Source organism: Rousettus aegyptiacus, unplaced genomic scaffold, assembly GCF_014176215.1.
Source record: "Rousettus aegyptiacus isolate mRouAeg1 unplaced genomic scaffold, mRouAeg1.p scaffold_m13_p_3, whole genome shotgun sequence".
NCBI lineage: Eukaryota > Metazoa > Chordata > Mammalia > Chiroptera > Pteropodidae > Rousettus > Rousettus aegyptiacus.
In genome coordinates, this window is record NW_023416306.1 from 114,818,537 (window position 1) to 114,839,977 (window position 21,441).

The 21,441-nt window shown below is 33.4% G+C and overlaps 1 protein-coding gene and 2 pseudogenes across 2 annotated transcripts in view; 2 read left to right on the forward strand and 1 right to left on the reverse strand.

Moving 5' to 3' along the window:
• The window catches only part of KNL1 (kinetochore scaffold 1), a 39,500-nt gene extending 27,072 nt beyond the window's left edge, over window positions 1-12,428 (forward strand). Inside the window, exons 17-26 of one of the 2 annotated variants that reach the window (XM_036239103.1) lie at window positions 450-537; window positions 3,680-3,757; window positions 3,914-3,953; window positions 4,832-4,933; window positions 5,413-5,513; window positions 7,652-7,720; window positions 8,522-8,631; window positions 8,825-8,943; window positions 9,639-9,761; window positions 10,731-10,866. In XM_036239103.1, coding sequence (XP_036094996.1) covers window positions 450-537; window positions 3,680-3,757; window positions 3,914-3,953; window positions 4,832-4,933; window positions 5,413-5,513; window positions 7,652-7,720; window positions 8,522-8,631; window positions 8,825-8,943; window positions 9,639-9,761; window positions 10,731-10,866 — 966 coding nt within the window. Of the gene's footprint in view, window positions 1-449; window positions 538-3,679; window positions 3,758-3,913; window positions 3,954-4,831; window positions 4,934-5,412; window positions 5,514-7,651; window positions 7,721-8,521; window positions 8,632-8,824; window positions 8,944-9,638; window positions 9,762-10,730 lie in introns of both variants that reach the window. The other variant, XM_016152224.2, reaches the window with a different exon arrangement.
• On the reverse strand, window positions 8,275-8,393 carry LOC118600866 (annotated as a pseudogene).
• On the forward strand, window positions 9,834-9,952 carry LOC118600713 (annotated as a pseudogene).
• Window positions 12,429-21,441: the final 9,013 nt, after the last annotated feature.

A 21,441-nucleotide genomic window follows, 5' to 3' on the forward strand; every position in this document is an offset into this window, starting at 1 on the left:
TTAGCAAATAAGTCTGGGATGTGTTACATACAATATCCCCCTTTTGGAGAAGTATGATAGCATAGTAATGTCTAAAGTCAGAAATCTTCATTTTAAAAAAGTCTAAAAAGAAAAAAATGCTGAAATTCTGTTTGACCAGTGCTTCCCATATTCATTTGTCCACAGAACATTTTTTAAAGAACTCTTTTTAAAAAATAATATATATATCAGTATCTTATATTACATGGAAATGTTGGAATAAGTGAAAGTATAAAAATGAGTTTATATTAATCTGTTATATATGCTTTAAAAAAAATTTTAAGTCTAGGCTGGAAACTTCAACCTTCATTTTAAGATCTGCCTAGTCATGATTTAAACACAGCAGTTACATCAGCTATTTGAAACATTTATAATGCTATAATGTTTTGTTCAGAACTTTAACTTGACAGTCTATAATATTGTGTGTTTAGAATGAGAGAGAGAAAATTCAGATAAGGATAGACGAGATGGACAGCATACTTAAGAAGACTGCTAACTGTCTCACTGATCTGGAACTAGGTAAAGTATTTTAAATACTTTTCCAAAAGAAAATTTAATTTCATCTGAATTCTTCCCTACAGTACAGATTGCTTGTATCACTATGCTAAAGCCTTGTATTAGCAACTCAAGACATTAAATTAGAGCAAATTAAAGCTGCTTTACCGTGGTCCTCCATAACACAATCAATAGGAGATGCCCACGATAATAAGTCTCTTTGGAAAGCTTTTCATAACCTATACCATATTTTTTTATATAGATGAACTTATTTCCATTTGAAAATTAGCCTTTCAGTTTGACCTGGCATAATCCCAACTTGTTTAGTGTTGTTATCCTGAAACTGCTTTCTCAAAGATCACAGAATTCCACATAACCATCAAATTTGGTAGTTCTCACTCCTTAGCCATCTTGACGTCTTTCAGCATTTGACAATGCTGAAAGAAACTTGAATCTCCCTGCGCCTCTATGATATTGCACTACCTTGATATAATTTTTTTCTCCTGGTTGTTTCTTTTAGTTCCTCTGTTGGCCTTTCTCTAACTAACCCCGTGTAGAGATTTAGATTTTATCATCTACTCATTTCTATATACTCTCCCCTAATGGTTTCATCTGCCTTAACAAGTGTGTTTAAATGAATGATTCCCAAATTCACTTACTTTCATCAGGCATTTGTTGAGCACCTACTGCATGCCAGATACTGTGCTTATCATGAGAAAAAATATATGTAAGACACAGATTTTGCCCTTAAATAGCTTATACTCATTTCAGGAGAGGGCATCTTTAGCCTCTTTATCTTGAGTTTTGTACTTAACATTTCTAGCTCTCTGGGGAACCTCTCTGCAAACATGTCTTTAAGTACTTTAAACTCTGTGTGAATAAATGGAATTTATTGTCTTCTATTTCCAAAATAAAATATGAAAACTTGTTCTCCCTATGATGTTTCTTATCTCTATTAATGACATACCATTCTTACATATTGTAGAAGGCTCAAAATTTTCATTGTCTTTAAGTCTCTCTTATCAAGTTCTGTCATATCTGTCTCTTCAGCATCTCTTATATTTTTTACCATTCCCATTAAGGCAATTATTAATTCTGAAATGTGCTATTTCAACTCTTCTAACTTGACATTTTTCTATATTCTTCATTCTGTATTCTTCCAGTCCAATCTGCACATTGCCATCAGATTCATAACTATGAAGGAAAGTATTTATTATATTACTCCCCTGAAAAACTTTTCTGTCTTTCCATTTATTACAAAATGAAGTCCAAGCTCCTAAACATGACTTGTAACATTCTCTACAATCATTTTTAGATCTTTCTTTCTTACATGATTTACTATTTTACTCCCTTACACTTTCTAAATTACAACCAAATCTTGTCATTTCTATACAGTCCTGCCATTTTTTCTTTGCTAATAACATTCTCCTACCAAAAAAGGCTCTATCTCTCTTGAGCTCCCATGGCTATTTTGTTAGTACTTCTTATAGTACTTATCACATTTACTTATAATTAGAGTTACTTTTGTATAGTTTATTTTCCTAAGTAAATTTTGAGCTCCGTGGGAGCAAAGATTGGCTTTTATTTTTCTCCATGTCCTTCAGAATTCTTAGCACTATACCTTCCACAGAGTAAGTGTCTAGTACATGTTTTCTGCATTGACTTGATAATTAGTTTATGAATTCCATAGTCTTAGATTGCCCCACCCATTTGTTTATTATCTTTCTTTCTACTTCATGGGAAAAAAATAGAAGCCAATAGGCCGGAACTTCTAAACTTCCTGCTACCAAACAAACCAAATGTTTATATATCTGTATATCCATTTTTTCATCATTTCTTTCTTTTCCCTAAGACCAATTTTTCCACCTAAACTTTGAATTTCATCTCCTCTTCTCTGCTCAGGAATTGTATATCACTGATTTTCCCTTATCTCTTGTATATTAAACCTCTCTGCCTCTTCTGCTAGATAAATTCACTTCTCTCTCATCTTTAAAATACCAACAACCACACTGTGTTCTCTAGGTACCACTACTAAATGGCTCCCTGTTTCTTTCTTGTTCCTTTTTTATTCCTTGAGCAAATAAACATTTACTAAGTGCCATGTACAGTGCTCTGTGCCAAGAATACCATGGTGATTAAAAACAAAAACTATATGCCCTATGGAGCTTTTAGTTTAGAAGAGAATATGGGAATTAAATAATGTTATATAGTAAGTGCTGTGGAAAAGAGGTTACATGGTGCTGAAACAGAATTCTGACCTAGCTGAGTAGGAAAGGCTTCCCTCTGAGGAAGCAATAGTTCAGCTAAGATCCAAAGAATGAGTAGGAGTTAAAGTGAGAAGGGAGAGGAAAGCAGACTATTCAAGATAGCTAATACATGCAGAAGCCATTCTGTAGGAAAGAATATACCAAGTAGAAGGGTCTGAAATAAGACCAATGTGGCTAGAATAGAGCAAAAGGGAATGTTAGCTGTAGCTGGAGAGGTCTAGGGGCTAGGCCAAAGACAGCCTCTTAAGTATTGTTTACTTTTTCTTATAACAGTGAATAGCCATTTGAAGGGTGTTAAGTACTGGTTGCAATGTAGAGATTGGATTTGAATAGATCAAGAGTAAGTGCAAGAAGTTCAGTAATTATGAACTGGTGTGGTTAAGAAAGGATAGTAGCTTATATTAAAGGAGGCTGATGGTAGTGAATGAAAAAAGTAGATTCAAAAAATATTTTTGAAGTAAAAATCTAAACTCAGATTGGATATGGGCAGAGAGTAGAATTTTAAGGATGACTCCAAGGTTTTAAAAACAAATTAAAAATTTTTAAATATGTGTGCATGCATTTACATATATATCTATTCCTGCTTAGTGCATGAGGTTGCCTAATAATAACTTTGATATATGCAAATTTATATAAACAATTTCTAACTCAAAGTTGGCTCCTGAGAGGCTATTAGGGATCATTACCAAATTGCTCAAAGTTCAGTTGCCTACCTCTAGAAGCAGGTTTTTGTATGAAATTATAATTGTAGCTCAGTGCTTATTGGCAAAGAAAGGTGGGGGAAAGATGAGTGTTTGTGAAATATTCTTAACAATTCATTTTGGGACCATCTATTCCTTTCATCTGCAGTGGTTTAATTATTTTTGACTGAGTTATTCTAATGCACATTTTCTACCTAGAAACTAAGAATTTGGAGGATAAAGAGAAAGATAGTACTATGGAAGAATGGGATTCTGAAATGAGAGCTGCAGAGAAAGGTAACTGAATTAATTAAGGAGATAAATAGAAAAAAAATCTGTTCTGAATTTGTTTATTTAGGTAAGATTAAGTGAGAGAATTTTCAATAAAACAGATGATTTTTACAGCAACATTTCTGTATGTTCATTCTGATTTATTTTTTCCCCCCCCCAAAGAACTGGAACAGCTGAAAACTGAAGAAGAAGAGCTTCAAAGGTCAGCCTTCATTTTGAGTATTAGAAAACATGCTAAACTTCACGCGTCTAAATGACTTACTACCTTCAGGAAGTGACAAGATTGGGGACATGAGTATTGACTAAGGGTGACTCAGGACTTCTACTCTACTTTGACCTTGACCCTGGAGGCCATCTTAGTTGACAGTATTTTCTATGCACTGTTGTTTTCAGGGCATTAACTCAAGGTAGTATTTCTCAAGCTTGAATAATATCAGGATCCTTTTGAAGAAAATAAACCTAGCACTAAACTATTCTTATATTGTACTTTTATGTTTTACCTAAGTAAGTATAAAATGGGGTATACTCACGGAGTCTTCGTTAACTTAATAAGACTAAAAGAAATAATAATGACAAAGCCAGTAAAATTTCAATTGACAACATTAATTTGGCAGGTGACAATGTTTGGCTGAAATTAAATTGATGCTAGCGAAATGACTAACAAAGCATAGTTTTATTTAGATCTAATAAACTAAACAAAACCAGAGGCAGATACCAAAATTATGGCATTTCTCACTTTTAAGGTAAGTATTCTCATGAAATGCATTATGCTTATATTTTTATCATCAAAATGAAAATGTAAATTTTAATAAAAGTCTTAAAGAATGTATGAATCCCCAAGCATATCTTTATGGATCCTAATTTGAGACCCCTTGATTTAGGCCATTCCTAATTGACCACACTTCTAGATTAATGCTCATAAAAAATAATAAAAAAACTGAAAATGCAAAAATGGATGCCATTCACCTCATTGGGGTGCCGTCTAGCATGTGACTTCTTGTCATAAATCTTCTATTTTAAAGAGTCTGAATTCTCTAACAACAAATTTATCTTTCTGTGAATACCTTGTTTGATTTGCAGAAATCTCTTTGAACTGAAGGTACAGAAAGAACAGATCCTTGCTCAAATAGACTTTGTGCAAAAACAAACAAATAAAACTGAAGAGCTACTGGATAAATCGAGGTAAGGAAAAGCAGGTATCATTAGTCTGTGTTTCATCCTGTGCCTCTGTGGTTATCTAAATGTACTAGAGCAGTTAACATGTGTCTATAGTATATATCACTATTTTTAGCACAAAAAAGTCAATGTCCTTAACACTAAGTTGAACGTATACAAGGTGGGAGAGCTATGGAATTATAATTTTAAAGTATTTAACACTTTATATTGCCTAGACTTGGTTTTTCTCTGTGTATAACTCAAGATCTAGTGAACTCTTTATTTCTTTCAAAAATGTAAGTTTGTACATTCACAATATTTGAATTAAAATGCTGTCTCCCAATCCAGTAGAAAAACTCTTAGCAGCCACTGCTGGTACTGTTTTGGGTGGTATCTAAAGGTAACTCTCTCCTCTTATCTCTAAAAAGTGTTTTTTTTGTTGTTTTTTTTTTGTTTGTTTTTTTGTTTGTTTTTTTGGGTGGGGGGGATGTCTTGTTTATCTCTAGCTTGTCTGAGTGGGATGTCATTGAATGGAGTGATGATCAAGCTGTATTCACCTTTCTTTATGACACAATAGAACTCACCATCACCTTTGACAAGCCAGTAGGTGAGTAGCAAAAGTAAGATAATTCTTCTAAAGAAAAATATATGGCTAAACTCACATCTTTATTTTAATGCAATAATAACTATTGACATAATGAAAGCACTGCTGAAAATCTTATAACAGGCAATCACTAATTAGTAGGAATAGAATTTTATTTTTATTTTACTAGCTAGAGTAAAAAATTCAGCTAGTTGAAAGTTGGCTTTTGTTAAATTACATTAGACAATAGAAATTTTGCCTATCCAAATAGTGAATCAACATGCTATTCATATCTATTTACTCTGACTGCCTTTTTCCTATCCGTTGTTTGTGATAGAGGATTTACTCTAATGGCTGATAACTCTTGACTGCTTTTTTGTACTTAAGTTAACCTAAAACATTCATTGGAAGTTTTGTATGTATTGGCAGGCTTTAACAAAGTAGGTAGATATCACAATATGGTAACTGGAGAGAGTACTACCTATTTTGTTGGAGTCTCCTCTCAGTATCTTTAGGTCTTTTCTTTGAAACATTTAGCTTCATTATAGCCAACTATGGGTAAATGTGGCCAAATTGGAACCTAGGATTTTACAATTGCCTAGCTTCCAAACATGATTCTCCTTAAAAGTTTCTTTCTCAATGAACACTATCAACTTCCATCCAGGTCCAAAATTAAAAGTTAGGAATCACTCTAAACCTCTTTCTCCCTTACCAGGCATATCCAAATCATCAACAAGACTTATTGATTTTAATGTTCATCCACTTTTCTTGGCCTCTTCTATCAATAGTCATCTGTAACCTAAATGACTACAATAGCAATCCAACCAGTCTTTCTGGTTCTTCTCTTTTTTCTCTCCAATTCATTCTCCTTCCTGTAGCTATAATGACTGTTGAAATCTGATCATGCCCCTACTACTACTGTTAGACTAATGATCAAAATATAGCCTGTAAAGCTCTGCATAAATTGCATTTTCCCTCTTTTCCTGCCTCATCTTACACTGTTCTCTACATGTCAGCCACAGTAGCTTTCTTTTATTTTCTTAAAATATCATGGTCTTTCATTCTCAGTCATATTCCATCCTACCTCACAACCATCATACTGGTGTTTTTTATACCAGGAAACTCTTTCCCCATCTTGGTCCACTTGGGCTGCTATAACAAAAATACCATAAACTGAGTAGCTTGTAACAATAGAAATTTATTTATCACAGTTCTGGAGGTTGAAGTCCAAGATCAGGAAGCCAGCATGGTTAGGTGAAGGCCCTCTTTTGGGTTGCAGGCTTCTCATTGTATCCTCACATGATAGAAGGCCAAGCTTGCTCTCTGGAGTCTCTTTATAAGAAGTCTCTACCATCATGACCTAAGAACCTCCCAAAAGTCCCACTTCGTAATACCATCACATTGGACATTCGGATTTCAACATATGAATTTGGACGAGACACAAATATTCAGATCATAGCACCCTGTCTTCGCTAAATAAATTTCTACTGATTTCCTTAGCAGCTCAGCTCATTTATTACTTTCTCAGGAACGTTTTCCCTGACTCTAAGTTTACCTATTCCGTCTGCTACTTGCCTTCCTATTCTTATTGCTTCCTGCAGTTTTCCTTAATAGTGTTCATCACGGTTTGGTGTGTTTATTAGTGCAATTGTTTCTGTGTTCCCCTGAGCTATAAGCTTCTGAAGAATGTAGATTGATCATGTCTGTTTGTCTCACTGTTGAAAAGTGAAAAGAATCAGAATTTGAAGACAATGCTAGAGTCTGGACAAACAAGCAGCTATCCTGGCTACCTTAAACTCATTAATGTAATGCTAAAAATGAATCATTTTTACTGTATTCATCAAAGATAGTAAGTGAGGGAGGTCATAGCCTTTTTCTTTATATGGTTCCTGAAATTAATATTATCTTTGCACAGAAGTTAAGGGTCAAAGGACCCTTAACTATAAATGTACTACTCTTTAAATTTCTTTCAAAGGCCTGCCAATCAGTAAAGACTCAGAGGAGCCTTTACTACATAGAATAATATGATTCAAGGGTGAACCTTCAACTGCCTGTGAAAAAACCCTGTTACCCAGAAAGAGCAGGACTCTAAAATACTGAGTTGTATGAGGCTTAAAATCAGATAATAAAAGGAAATACTGTTCTTATTCTCTTCTTTCTAGTTGGTCTCCCTTTCCTGAACAAGGCTTATAGGAAGATTGTTGACCTGAAATTTCAATCTCTGTTAGACAGTAAGTTCAAAACATTTAAGCCACTAAATTTTTGTTTTTTTGAGAACTTTCACATACTTAGTTAAATATAAACAATGATAATAATAATAATTTGTCCTTACAAATGTGTATTAAACATAAAACTGTTTAGATAATGTTCCAAATATTGAGTAGGTTTTAAAAGAAATGATTTATTCTTATTAGATCTTGAGAAATGATTAATAATAACTATTTCCATAATTTAAAAATCATGAGTACTTATTCTGTATCAGGCATGTGTATTACTTAACATTAACACTATGAGGTAGGTATTATTCCCCATTTTACAAATTAGGAACCTACAACTCAAAAAATTAAGTATGGTGCTTAGGATCACTCAGGTAATAAGGAAAGCCAGGATTTAAATTCAGATTAAGCCCATGCTCTTAATCAAGTTCTGTTCTGTATGTGATAAAGCCTTGAGTTTTCCTAAGAATGTCTTATGTTCACCATATATGTTGATTTATGTGTTTGAAAATAAAATGGAGAGGCCATTTAGACACATAGTGGTATGTAGGTATTTCTTTTTTTTCCAACACCTATAGCACCTGATATTCCTAGGTGGTCTCCCATCCAAGTACTAACCAGGCCCAACCCTGCTTAGCTTCCGAGATCAGGTAAAATTGGGCACGTTCAGGGCAGCATGGTGGTAGACAGTTTGGAGGTATTTTTAGTTTATGTAGTATTTCTAGCATGTGTGTACACACACACACACATATACATACACACATTTGAATAATAAGTAAAACCATGCTCTTGTTTTTTTTTTTTTCTCTTCCTCAGAGGATAAAGCTCCTACTTCCTCCCTTTTAGTACATAAGCTTATTTTCCAGTACATTAAAGAGCAGGAGTCCTGGAAGAAGAAATGTACAACACAGCAACAGGTACCCAAGGTAAATTCTGATTGAAGCATATAAAGGAAAATTATGTCATCTGTCTCAAAAGGCAGAACCGAAATTTTATATATATAATGGTGGATCCTGAAATGATAAATATATTAAATCGTTTAACTTTGGAGGGTTCTTTATAAAAGAGGCACTAACACTGAAATGTTTTTATAATTTATTATTCTTTTATTTTTCCCAGATGCTTCAAGAAATCTCACTGGTAATAAGCCATTGCAGACTCCTTGGAGAGGAGATTGAGTTTTTAAAGAGATGGGGACCAAATTATAACCTAATGAACATAGATGTGAATAATACTGAGTAAGTATATTAGTTCCCTAGGGCTGCCATAACAGAGTGTACTACAAAATGAGTGACTTAAACAACAGAAATTAATGTCTCACTGTTCTAGAGGCTAGAAGTCTGAGAGCAAATATCAGTAGAGCTGGTTCCTGCTGAGGTCTGTGAAAGAGAATCTGTTGCATACCTCTTTCCTAACTTCTGGTGATTTGCTGGCAATCTTTGGCATTCCTTAGCCTGTAAACATATAACCCTAATATTTGCTTTTATCTTTACTTGATGTTTTTCTGAATGTATGTTTGTGTCCAAATGTCCCCATTTGATAAGGACACCAGTCATATTGGATTAGGGGCCTACCGTATTTCAGTAGGAACTCGTAACTAATTAAATCTGCAAGGGCCCTATTTCCCAATAAGGCTACATTCTGAGGTCCTAGGGGTTAGGGCTTCAACATGAGAATTTTGAAGAGACACGGTTCAAACATAACAGTAAATAATCAGTTAAAAATGTATTAAAATAATTTAATTTATGGGTTTCATGACTAGTTACAAAAAAACAAATAGCATAATATTCCAGATGTTTTACCCTCTGTCCATTTGATAAGGACAAGAAATAATACATACCTAAATTTCACATGCCAGTGTAAAAGGAAAATATATTTGTGTTTCATTCTATTTTTGTTTTATATTTTTAATTGAGGATCTTGTCTTTTACAGATTGAGGCTTTTATTCTCCAGCCTTGCAGCATTTGCAAAGTTTGAGATAACTTTATCTCTCTCAGTCCATTATCCATGTGTTCCGATACCTTTCTCCATTCAAAATCACCTTGGAAACATTGGGTGAGTGAAGGGCCTGCAGGATAGGGCTTCCAACAACTTTTTTACTTTTGTTATGTCATTTGAAAGATACTTCTCTATGGCCATGCTACCCTGAACAAGCCCAATCCCGTCTGATCTCAAAAGCTAAGCAGGGGCAGGCCTGGTTAGTACTTGCATGGGAGACTACCTACGAAGACCAGGTGCCATAGGCATAAAAAATAAAAAAAATAAATAAGAGATTGTAAACTGACAAGGTCCTTGCAATCTGTGAAGTCAACCAAAGGTTGCCTCGCCAAAAAAGAAAGAAAGACCCTTTAAAGTGGTCAGCAAATGAATAGGTAATAGTGAAAGCCAAATGCTACTTGTCTCTGACTTCATTTGGAAGAATTTGTTCTTTTAAAGTCAGTGACCTTCATTACTATCTCCAGGGGATACTGGAGACAATTGGTCCGTTCTTTTATACTTGCACCACTTTTTGAACACTCTTAACTAAAACAGGAATCAAGAAGGAAAAATTCCTGCATAAGCTTAGCCCAGGTCATATGTGAACAACTTTTATGGCCTTAAAAACAGAATAATAATTTAAAAACTGTGTGGTCATAATGCTTTTGTCAATTAGTCTGTGGAACCAGGCCTAAAAATATTTCATTCCTACTATATATTTTGTGACTTTTTAGACACACCACTAACAGGTTGTAAGACAGCAGAGTTCAGAATGTGCCCACTTCAAATCCATCAGCAAACACCAACAATTTAGTTTTTTATAGCCAGAGAAAACAGTTAGGTCAAGAGACCTCACAATTACATACAGAATTAGTTCTTAGTCCTTGTTTTTAGAATATCAATTCAAACTAGATAACCTAATTTAATTTCCAGAAACGCTTATGTGTGCTCCCCGGGAGACGCAGAGACTTTATACAAAAACATGAATTCTACTTAAATGCAGATAAGTGTGAGTTTCCAGGAAAAATAATCTTTTGTTCTTTTCAGCCACGACGAAATTGCTGCCCTTCTATCTAAAGTGCCACTGGAGGACAATTACCTAAAAAATGTAGTCAAGCAAATTTACCAAGATCTGCTTCAGGGCCGCCATTTCGACCAGTGGACCCATGGACCACAGCTGTAACAACCAAGCACAGTACACTTAATAATGATATTATGTCAGAATCCCCACTACTATTTAATCTTTGTCTTTAGTTCCTAGAAAGAAGCCTGGTAAAATACCTTCTCATGATGTTATAGTTAATTCGTAGGGTTAGTTTTTTAATCTCTAAAGTCAGGAATAATGAAAGGCCTCAAATAGCCTGCTATCAACTTGCTCATCTTTCTCCTAAAAGTTTAGTAGAACACTGAGGGAAAATTTCTCCTAACTAAAATGGTGCTCTCTGCTTTAGTACATGCCCTAAGGAGAAACTTAAGTATAAGAGGTGGTATTACCACTGACAAAAACATAAGCCATTTCCCCATATATAGAGTTATGATATTCAGGTTGCCTGGCTTCTGCCTAACAGATATTTCTGGAATACAGACATGTCTGTCTACAAACTACTCATCCTCTCTTTTCACCATTCCAGAAATGTTATTAAGGGAAAGCAATAGCACTCAACTATTGGATTGGCTGCCTTCTTTTCTCAGGGGCCTTGCCTCCTTTTATTATATATGTCTATTAGTGTTTTCTTAATAAATATAATTTTGTAGGGAAAATTTGTTCATTTTGGCCCAGTACATATATGTAAATATATTGATTTTGTGTTTGTGATGTAGTAAGGAGATGAATATATAAGTATACAGAGATGTATGTATAGAGAGGTACCCTTCTGCCCAGTTTCCATCTTTCTGAAAGATACCTTACAGCATTATTCTCAACTCTTTTTTATTAAATAAATACACTTCAAACAATATCATACCCAAAATACCAGCTTTGTGAAATTCTGGCAATAGTAATGAACTTAGTATAAGTATGGGTTTCTGAAGCCATACCCTTCTCATATACAAAAATAAAAATATTCATTGATATTGAATGATCAATACTATCTGTGAGATAAATAAATATGAAAAATTTCATCCAAACTTTAGTCAAATCCTAATCATGATAATTTTTTTTACTTTATATTTATTCTAAACTGAAATATATTTGCATTTTTAAACTAATTACCTTAAAATTTTGCTTTGTACTTTAAGATCAGGTTAAAGTCCTATGGGTCTCATGAATGTTATGCTCCCTCTTGGTTTACTTTGACTTCTGAGTTATTAGTCAAAAGATTACACGGTCTTTTAAGCTTCAAAAGTCAATATCAAACTCATTTGCCATAAAAATTAAGATGTAGATGTGTTCTATTTTCACAAACTCCTCGAAAAACTTTTAAAGTCACCAATATGTTCTATTTCCCATTGAACTTAAATTACTTGTCTTACTAGAGTTGTTTTATTTATTTTCTGTAAGCCTAAAAAAGTAGAAGTTTTATTTTGTGCATTTTGGTAACCTGGAATGACCAGTTCCAAGAATGATTTGGCTTGTAATGATGGTCTCTGCTTTCTTAGATTTGGAGTACAGAATTGTGATATTTACTTAGTTATTTGATTTTGTTCCAAGTATTGGCTATTTTTATTAAATTTTTAGGAAGTTTTCCTTCACTGACTGAAAGCAGATTATTTTTTGCACTATTAAAATAAGTTTATTATATGAAATCTTTTTTAAGCAGTGTCTCTTTATGAAGTGAAGAGTGTTTTTACCATGTATCCAATAGACCTTTGAAGATATGCCAAAGAAAGCTCTAAGAACACCCACTTATTTGAAAACCAAAATAAGATTAAAATATGCCAGGAACTGAGTGTAAGAACCAGGTAAAAACCACAGTTACCCTATCTCTCAAGGACAATAAAAGAAAACTGTTTTGAAGTTTCTCAAAAAACTCATTTCTACAAGCTAATGGAGTGGTTCTCAAAGTGTAGTTTGTAGACTACTAGCATCAGCCTCTCCCAAATCTGCTGAATCAGAAACTCTAGGAGTGGGAACTAGCCATCTGTGTTGTTGGTTTTTTCACTTTTTTAAAAAACAATTTTATTGAACTATATTTCACATAATCATGATTCACCATTTAAAGTGCACAATTGAATGGTTTTTAGTATATTCACAGATATGTGCCTGCATCACCACAATCAATTTTAGAACAATCTTATCACCTCAAAAAAAACAAACAAAAAAAACCACCCGCTTTTCAACAAATGGTGCTGGGAAAATTGGATATCCACATACAAGAGAATAAATTTGGACCCTTATACCATATTCAAAAATTAACTCAAAATTGATCAAAGACCTAAACATAAGAGCTGAAACTATTAATATTCAGCAGAAAACATAGGGCTAAATCCTCATGTCATCATGACATACATGGCAATGGAATTATAGAGATAACAAAAGAGAAGGAACAAAAACTAGACTTCTTCAAAATCAGAAACTTATGTGCATCAAAGGATATTATCAAGAAGGCGAAAAAAACTAAAGAATGGGAGAAAATATTTGCAAATCATATATCTGGTAAGAGTCTAGTATCCAGAATATGTAAAGAATTCTTACAACTTAACAAATAGACAAACAACCCAATTTTTAAAATGGACAATGGACTTGAATAGACATCTCTACAAAGAAGATATACAAATGGCCAATAAGTAAATACATGAAAAAGATGTTTGATATCATTAGTCATTAGGGAAATGCAAGTTCAAATCACAAGGAGATACCACCTTAAATATACTAGGTTGGATATAATTAAAAAAAAAAAAAAAAAGGAAAATAAGCACCGGAGAGGATGCGGAAAATTTGGAGTCTTGTGTATCGCTGGTGGGAATGTAAAATGATGCAGCCACTATGGAAAACAGTTTCAGTTTCTCAAAATGTTGAACATAGAACTACCTTATGACCCAGCAATTCTACTCCTAGGTAGATATCCAAAAGAATTGAAAACAGGGACTTGAAAAGATAAATGTACATCAAGGTTCATAGCAGCATTATTCACAATAGCCAAAATATAGAAACAAATCAGGTGTCTATCAACATAAGAATAACCAAAATGTGGTTTATACATAGGATGGAATACTATTCAGCCATGAAAAGGACTAAATTTTGATACATGCTAAATAATAAATAGACCTAAAAAATATTATGCTTAGTGGAATAAGCTAGACACAAAAGGACAAATAATGTATGATTCCACTTACATTGAGGTAATTACAGACCTTATTCAGTTGCACTAGTTTTTACATGTAACTCATTTACATGTATGTGTATAGATTTATGCAGTTTTACCCTATAGATAGATTTGTGTAACTACCACCACAATCAAGATACAGAACTCCATCACCAGAGTGTTATGATTCCCTTTTGCTACCACTTTATAGTTACACCCACACCTTCATCCTTATCCTCTGGCAACCACTAACCAGTTTTTCATCTCTAATTTTATCAGTTTTAGAATGTTATATAAATGGAATTTAAGGTATGTAACCTTTTGATACTGGCTTTTTTTTTTCATTTGACATAATGACCTTGACGTTTATCCAAGTCGTCATATGTGTAAGTAGTTTCTTCTTTTTTATTACGCAGGATTATACACACTGTATGAATGTACCATAGTGCGTTTAACCATTGACCCATTGAAGGGTATTAGGCTCTTTCCAGTTTTGAGTTATTACAAATAAAGTGGCTATGAATATTTATATACAGGTCTTGTATGAACATACATTCTTATGTCTCTAAGTACCCAAGAAAGTGCTTGCTGGATCATAGGACAAGTGTATATTTAGTTTTACAAGAAACTGCCATACTACTTTCCAGGGTGGCCTCACCATTTTATGTTCACACCAGCAATACATGAGAGATCCAGTTTCTCCACACCCTCGTCAGGATTTAGATTGGCACTGTTTTTTATTTTCACCATTCTGATAAATATATAATGATAGTATTGTGGTTTAAATTTATATTTCCCTTACAGTAATATCTTTTTGTGTGCTTATTTAACATCTGTATATCTTTGGTGAAATGTCTGTTCATGTCTTTTGCTCATTTTCTACTTGGATTTTTTTTCTTTTTTACTGTTGAGTTTTGAAAGTTCTTTAAACATACAAGTCTTTTGGTAGATACGTGTTTTGCAAATGTTTGTTCCCAGTCTATAGCATGTTGTTTCATCCTCTTAACAGTTTTTCTTTTATGGATTGTGTTTTTGGTGGCATGTCTAAGAACTCATCACTTAGTCCTAGTTCCTGAGGATCTTCTCCTATGTTTTCTTCTAAAAGTTCGATAGTTTTATGCTTTACATTTAAATCTATGATCCATTTTGAAATAATTTTTTAAAAGGTTTGAGGTTTAGGTTGAGGTTTATTTTTTTCACTAGACCTAATAGCTTTAGCACCATTTTTGAAAAGCCTATCCTTCCACTGAATTGCTTTTTTTAAAGTAACATTTTGCTGTGCAATATTTTTAATGTGGTAAAATATACATAATAATAATATTTGAATCATTTATAAATGTACAATTCAGTGATAGACATTCTAGTTTCTGATGCAAATAATTCTCTAGGCCCTAGAATATAGAGCATATACTAAAGAAAGAAATTGCTAAATCAAAGGATATATAAATCTTAAACTTTAGTAGATAATGCTAAATTGTTTTCAAAAGTGTATCAACGTTTCCTACAACCAAATATAAAGAATATTCTATCTTCTAAATCTTTGTAATTTTCTCATTCACATTCAGATCTTCAATATACCTAACATTGTTTTTTATGTACATCAGATAGCAGTTCATTTCGTTCCCTAAATAGATACCCAGTTGTCCAAACATCATTTATTAAAAAGGTCATCCTTTCCCTAGTGATTAATTATCTGTAATAGCCTCTGTCATAAATCAAGAATCCATATATGCATGGGTCTGTTTCTGAATTCTCTATTTTTTTCCATTAATCTACTTGTCTATAGCTGAGCCAATAAAACACTGTCTAAATCACTGTAGCTTTAAGAGAAGTTTTGATTTGCAATGACATGGATGAACCTAGAAGTTATTATGCTGAGTAAAATAAGTCAGACAGAGAAAGATAAATACCATATGATTTCACTTATATGTGGAATCAAAGAAACAAAAAGAACAAACTAATCCAAAACAGACTCACAAATATAGAAGTGATGGCCACCAGAGGGGAGGGAGGGTTGGGGGGCTGGAAGAATGGGGTAAAGAGTTAAAGAAGTACAAATTAATAGTTGATAGATGGTCACTGGGATGGGGAGCACGGTATAGGGAATGCAGTTAGCATTAATGTAATGGGTAGGTGGAGAGCCAGAGGAAAGAGCAATTAGGGAGACTGTTATATAAACTATATAAATGTCTAATCAATATATTGTATTCTTGAAAACAATAAAATAAAATTTTTTTAAGTGTTGATATCTGGAGAAGAAAGTTCTGTCATTTTATTTTTTAAGGTTGTCTTGGCTAGTCTTAGCCTTTTCATTTCCACATGACTTTTAGGATCAGATTGTGAAGATGCAAACAGGAAAGGGAAAATTGTTGGGATTTTTATTGTGATAGCATTGAATCTATAGATCAATTTGAGGGAAATTGACATATATACAATTCTGAACCTCCAATCCATAGCTATGATGTCTCTTCATTAGTCTTCTTTCAAGCCTTTCAATAAAATTTTGTTTCCTAATTGTGATTGTATATATAGTTTTTTAGAGTTATTCTTTACTGTTACTTTTTGATTTTGTTGAAAAATGCATCATTTTTCAAATGTCATTATTTTTCCGAGTCTATAAAATACAATGTATTTTTGTATATTGATTTTGTGTACAGCCACTTTGCTAAACTCTTATTAATTCTAATAGTTTATGAAATTTCTTTTGAATTTTTTAATATACATAATACCATTTGCAAAGTTTTATTTCTGCCTTTATAATAGTTATTCCCTTTGTTTCTGTTTCTTGCTTTAATGCGCAGGATTAAACCTCCAGGACAGTGCTGATTAGAGGTGGTGACAGACAGGCATCTTTGTCTGATTCTCATCTCAAAGGATAGCTCTAAAGTTTCACCATTAAATGTGATGTTTACAAAAGGTTTTTATGTTGTTACTGTTGCTGTTGATATACTGTTGTCTAGTTAAGTTCTCATTTACTCCTAGTTTTTAAAAGGTTTAACATGAATAGATATTGATTTTTTGTCACATGCTTTATTTTTGTCTGCTGTAATGATCATATGATTTTACTCCTCTTATCAGTTCTTATAAACACAACTGGCATTCATATTATCAGGATGGAATTATTGCAGGAATCAATGTTGTGAGAGCAATATGTAGTTCTCCACAGCTAAATACACAGACAGCACAGGTCTAAAACAGAACACATATTGTCTGAAATATGTTCCTATGTCAAACTAAAAAGCACATATGATTCTTTGAACACTTTCATGCCAACTAAGTTCAAAAGTGTAATTTTTGTCGATGTAAGAAATATCCAAACCTGTAGAGAATTTTAATGAGTTTATTTGAGCTAAACTGATGACAATTGCTGGAAAGCAAAATCTCAGCGGATTAAGGAAATGCTCCAAGAGAATGGTAGTTTTGCAGTTTTTAGTATACACTTGGATCAAAGAAGGAGACATAAAGAGGGTCCTTTGGTAGTAGATTAAGGGGGCTGGAGAATGCAAAGCAGAGAAATCTTGGATTAGATGAAAAGTAAAAGGGAGGGACACATACTTTTACATTGGTGGTTATAGGTGAGTTAACATTTAGGACACAAAGATGGTATGCGGGGTACAAGATAACCATAAGGGAGTCTGTGGTCTGTGCTCTGGTGCAGTGGGTTGTGCCCTGAGGGGTCTGGAGAAAGGATTACTCTTGACATTCCAACAGTATATTATCTTAGATGCAAAAAGACAATAAACAGGTTTACTTAAGGTAAAGACTGACCTGTCGAGAAAGCTACAGGCCCAGGATGTGACTACCCGCCATGACCTGCTTTTAGTTAGAAATTTTTATGTTCAGACCATTGTATGTGGTAGCTTTTGATCTCTGACTTTCTAGGGCCCACCATGCTGGCCTCCCCTGAGTTTTTCAGGTTTAGTATGTGTCCTTTTTTCATCCACATTTGAAACATCACTTGTAGAAATTCTAAAATTATGTCGAACAGATGTAATAAGAAAACTAAGAAACAAATTCTCAGAAACCATCACTGCTTACTTGTCAAGGTCAGTATCAGTATTTATAATTAGTGTTAATTTACGTCATCTGAAGATGGTTGAAGGAAGAGTGATTGTAAGATAACCACATTCAGTTGAACTTCCAAGGAAACACACTCATCAGTATTTTATATAAATAGAGGATTACTTATCAGGGACTCTAGTTCTAACATTTCCCATTCTCATCCTCTGCAGATGGTTACAGTGAGTGAAGAGCATGTCTTTCTATCCCAGGTTAGTTAGTTGGGTCATTCACTGAGATGATTGGAGAGTCCAGATTGGTCAATGTGTCCAGTGGTAGTATGTCCAGAATTGTCAGCTTCTAGGTGATTGGTGAGTCTGAGCTGATTGTGTGCCAGGTTATCTGGTTCATATGGTTCATTTATTGAGTCCAAGTTTTTCAGCTGTTCCTCTGAATACAATAGTAGTACTTCCTCGTAGTGTTAGGATTAAATGAGTTTATGGATATAAAGTGTCACACAAAGTAAGTTACTCAATGAATGGTAGCTAGTATCTCATATAAACATATATGTATATTTTAAATACATTGATTATGTTTCCCAAGGTTCAGCTGGGCTTAGTTTTCATAGAGAACTGGATGCTTACTGAGTTTATTATTAGATGTAAAATCAAAATTCACATCTGATAGAATCTTAAGGAATCATAGCAAAACTATTCAGCTGAACTTGGGGAAATACATTGGTAGAAAGGTGTTCATTTACAATGCATGTCTGCTGCTACTCCTAGTTTATCATTGTATTAGGAAAGTTAAATTAGTAAGGAACCGATTAGATTGTTTGATACATATTGCCTATATAGTATTCTTATTTTTTAAAGTGTTTAACCCAAATCTAATCATGAGTAAGAAAGTAACCAAACCCAGATTGTGGGACATTTTCTAGAAAACTGGCTTGGACTATTCAAAAATGTCCATGTCATGAAATCAAAACAACACAAAAAAGACCTGAGAAAGCTTCTAGATTAAAGGAGACTAAAGAGACTTTTTAAAGGCAGTGCTTAATCCTTGATTGAATCCTGCATTAAAAAAAAAAAAAAAACCTATAAAGGATATTTTCGGGATACTTGGAAATTTGAATATAAACTATATATTAGATAATATTCTTTTAACAATGTTAAATTCCTTCAGTGCGATAATGGTATTATTATATAGGAGAATGTCCTTAGTAGGAAATACATGTGTGCAATTTAATTTCAATAGCTTTTTAAAACTATATGTTTGTGTGAGAGAGAGGCAGAGAGAGAGACAGAGAAATGAGAGAAAGCAAACAGCAAAATTGATGCATCTAGGTAATAGGTGTTTAATTGTACTATTCTTTCAACATTTCTGTAACTTGAATTTTTCAAAATGAAAAACTTGGAAGTGAAAAAGTTTTGCTTGATGGCCAAGTAACTAGGAGTAGTACAGTTCTGAGAGATTTCATCCAGGCTTTAGGGAAGCCTGATGAATCACTTTTGTTATATAAGGGAATATATCTTCCTGCAACTGTTTTTGATGCCAAATTTTGTTTCTTCTGCCCTAGACTATGCCAAATTCTTGCTCTTGGTCTTCCCCCATCATTTACAAATTTTCCCAAATGAAAAGTTTTTGTTGTGTTTTTCTAATTAGATCTAAATATGTATTATTTTTAGTTTTTGAGTGGATAATACAATTCATATGGTCTAAAATTTAAAAAGTACTAAAAGGAATATAGAAACTTTTGCTTTTATTCTGCCCCCAGACACGTAGCTTTCCCTTATTGGAGACAACCAGTGTGACTAGTTTCTTATCCATTCTTCCAAAGCTATCTGAGATACAAAAGCAAACATGTATTAAAGAAGGTATGAGTGTATGAATATATATTTATTCTTTTCTTTATACAAATAAAACATCAATATACACTGTCTTTAATTTTGCCTTTTTCACTTAACCACATATCTTGATAGGTGCATAAAGAACTTCCAACACATATTTTTTTCCTTTTAATTAAAGGAATTAATCACTGGATGTATGTATCACACATTTACTAATAGACATGTAGGTTATCTATCACCTTTTAGTACTGTAAGCAATGCTGAAATTTTGCATAAATTTATCTGCAGAATAGCTTCCCAGAAATGGAGCTGTTGACTCAAAGGCTAGTTGCATTTATAATTTTAATTAATAGACGTCACAAAATTGCCCTCTAAAATAGTTATGTCACTCCTACTAGCAATGAGTGCCTGGTTCTTTCTCCAAACTTAGTACATTATATTCCACTTTTTGATCGTATCTCATTATGGTTTTAATTTGTATTTCTCTCATTACGTGTGAGGCTGGGAGTCTTTAAATATACTTTTGAGCAATTTTTACCTCTGTATGGTTAATAACCTTTGCCCATTTTTCTGAGTTGTCTCACTGACTTGTAGGACATCATTAAATATAAAAAGAAATAACTCTTCGTGATATAGGTTGCTAAATTTTCCCCCAGTTTGTTTTTTTTTTATTTGACTATTTATGATGGGTTTTGCCATTAAGAACTTCAAAAATATATAGTCAAATGTATTATTTTTCTTTTATAGCTTTGGGGTTTGTGTCATACTTAGATTTTCTCCACTGTAAGATCCATGGTTCCTCTTAGACCTTTTATAGTTTAATATTTTACATCTATATATTTAATCCACTTGGAAATTTATTCTAAAAAAGTATAAGGTCCAAATTAATTTTTTCCAGATAGCTATGTGGTTATCCCAGTATCATTTAATAAAGTCTATTTCTTCCCACTGGTTTGGAATGCCTCTTTTATCATATACTAAATTTCTCTATGTATTTATATATGTATCTGAGCATGATAGTCCCCCAAAGACATCCACATTCCTAATTCCTGAAACCTGTGAATGTTACATTACATGGTGATAAGGATTTTGCAGATGTTTTGAATGATTGTGACATGGAGAGACTATCTTGGATTGGCTAGGTGGACCCACTATAATCACAAGGGTGAGTGAGATAGGGTGTCAGAGTCAGAGAAGGAGATGTGATGATGTAAGCAGAGGTCAAAGTGATTGTTGGCTTAGAAGACAGAAGAAGAGGCCTTGAGCTAAAGAATTCAGATTTCTCTAAAAACCAGAAAAGGCAAGGACACAGATTCTCTCCTAGATCCTCCAGAAGAAACACAATTCTGCCAAAACTCTAATTTTAGCCCAGTAAAACTCATTTAAGAATTCTGACCTCCAGAACTGTAAGATAATACATTTTTGTTGTAATTTGTTACAGCAGCAATAGGAAACTAAAACACCAGGATAACTATTCTGTTCCATTGACTTTTCTTTTTCATACAACTACTTTTTAATTATTGTAGTTTTATAATATCTTTTAATATCTGGTTGGTAGAAGCCCTTTTACTTCAGGATTTTCCTGGCTCTTCTTTTTATTTTACTACATAAAGGTGAGAACTAGCTTATTCAGTTCCAAAAAAAATACTGGCATTTTTTACTGAG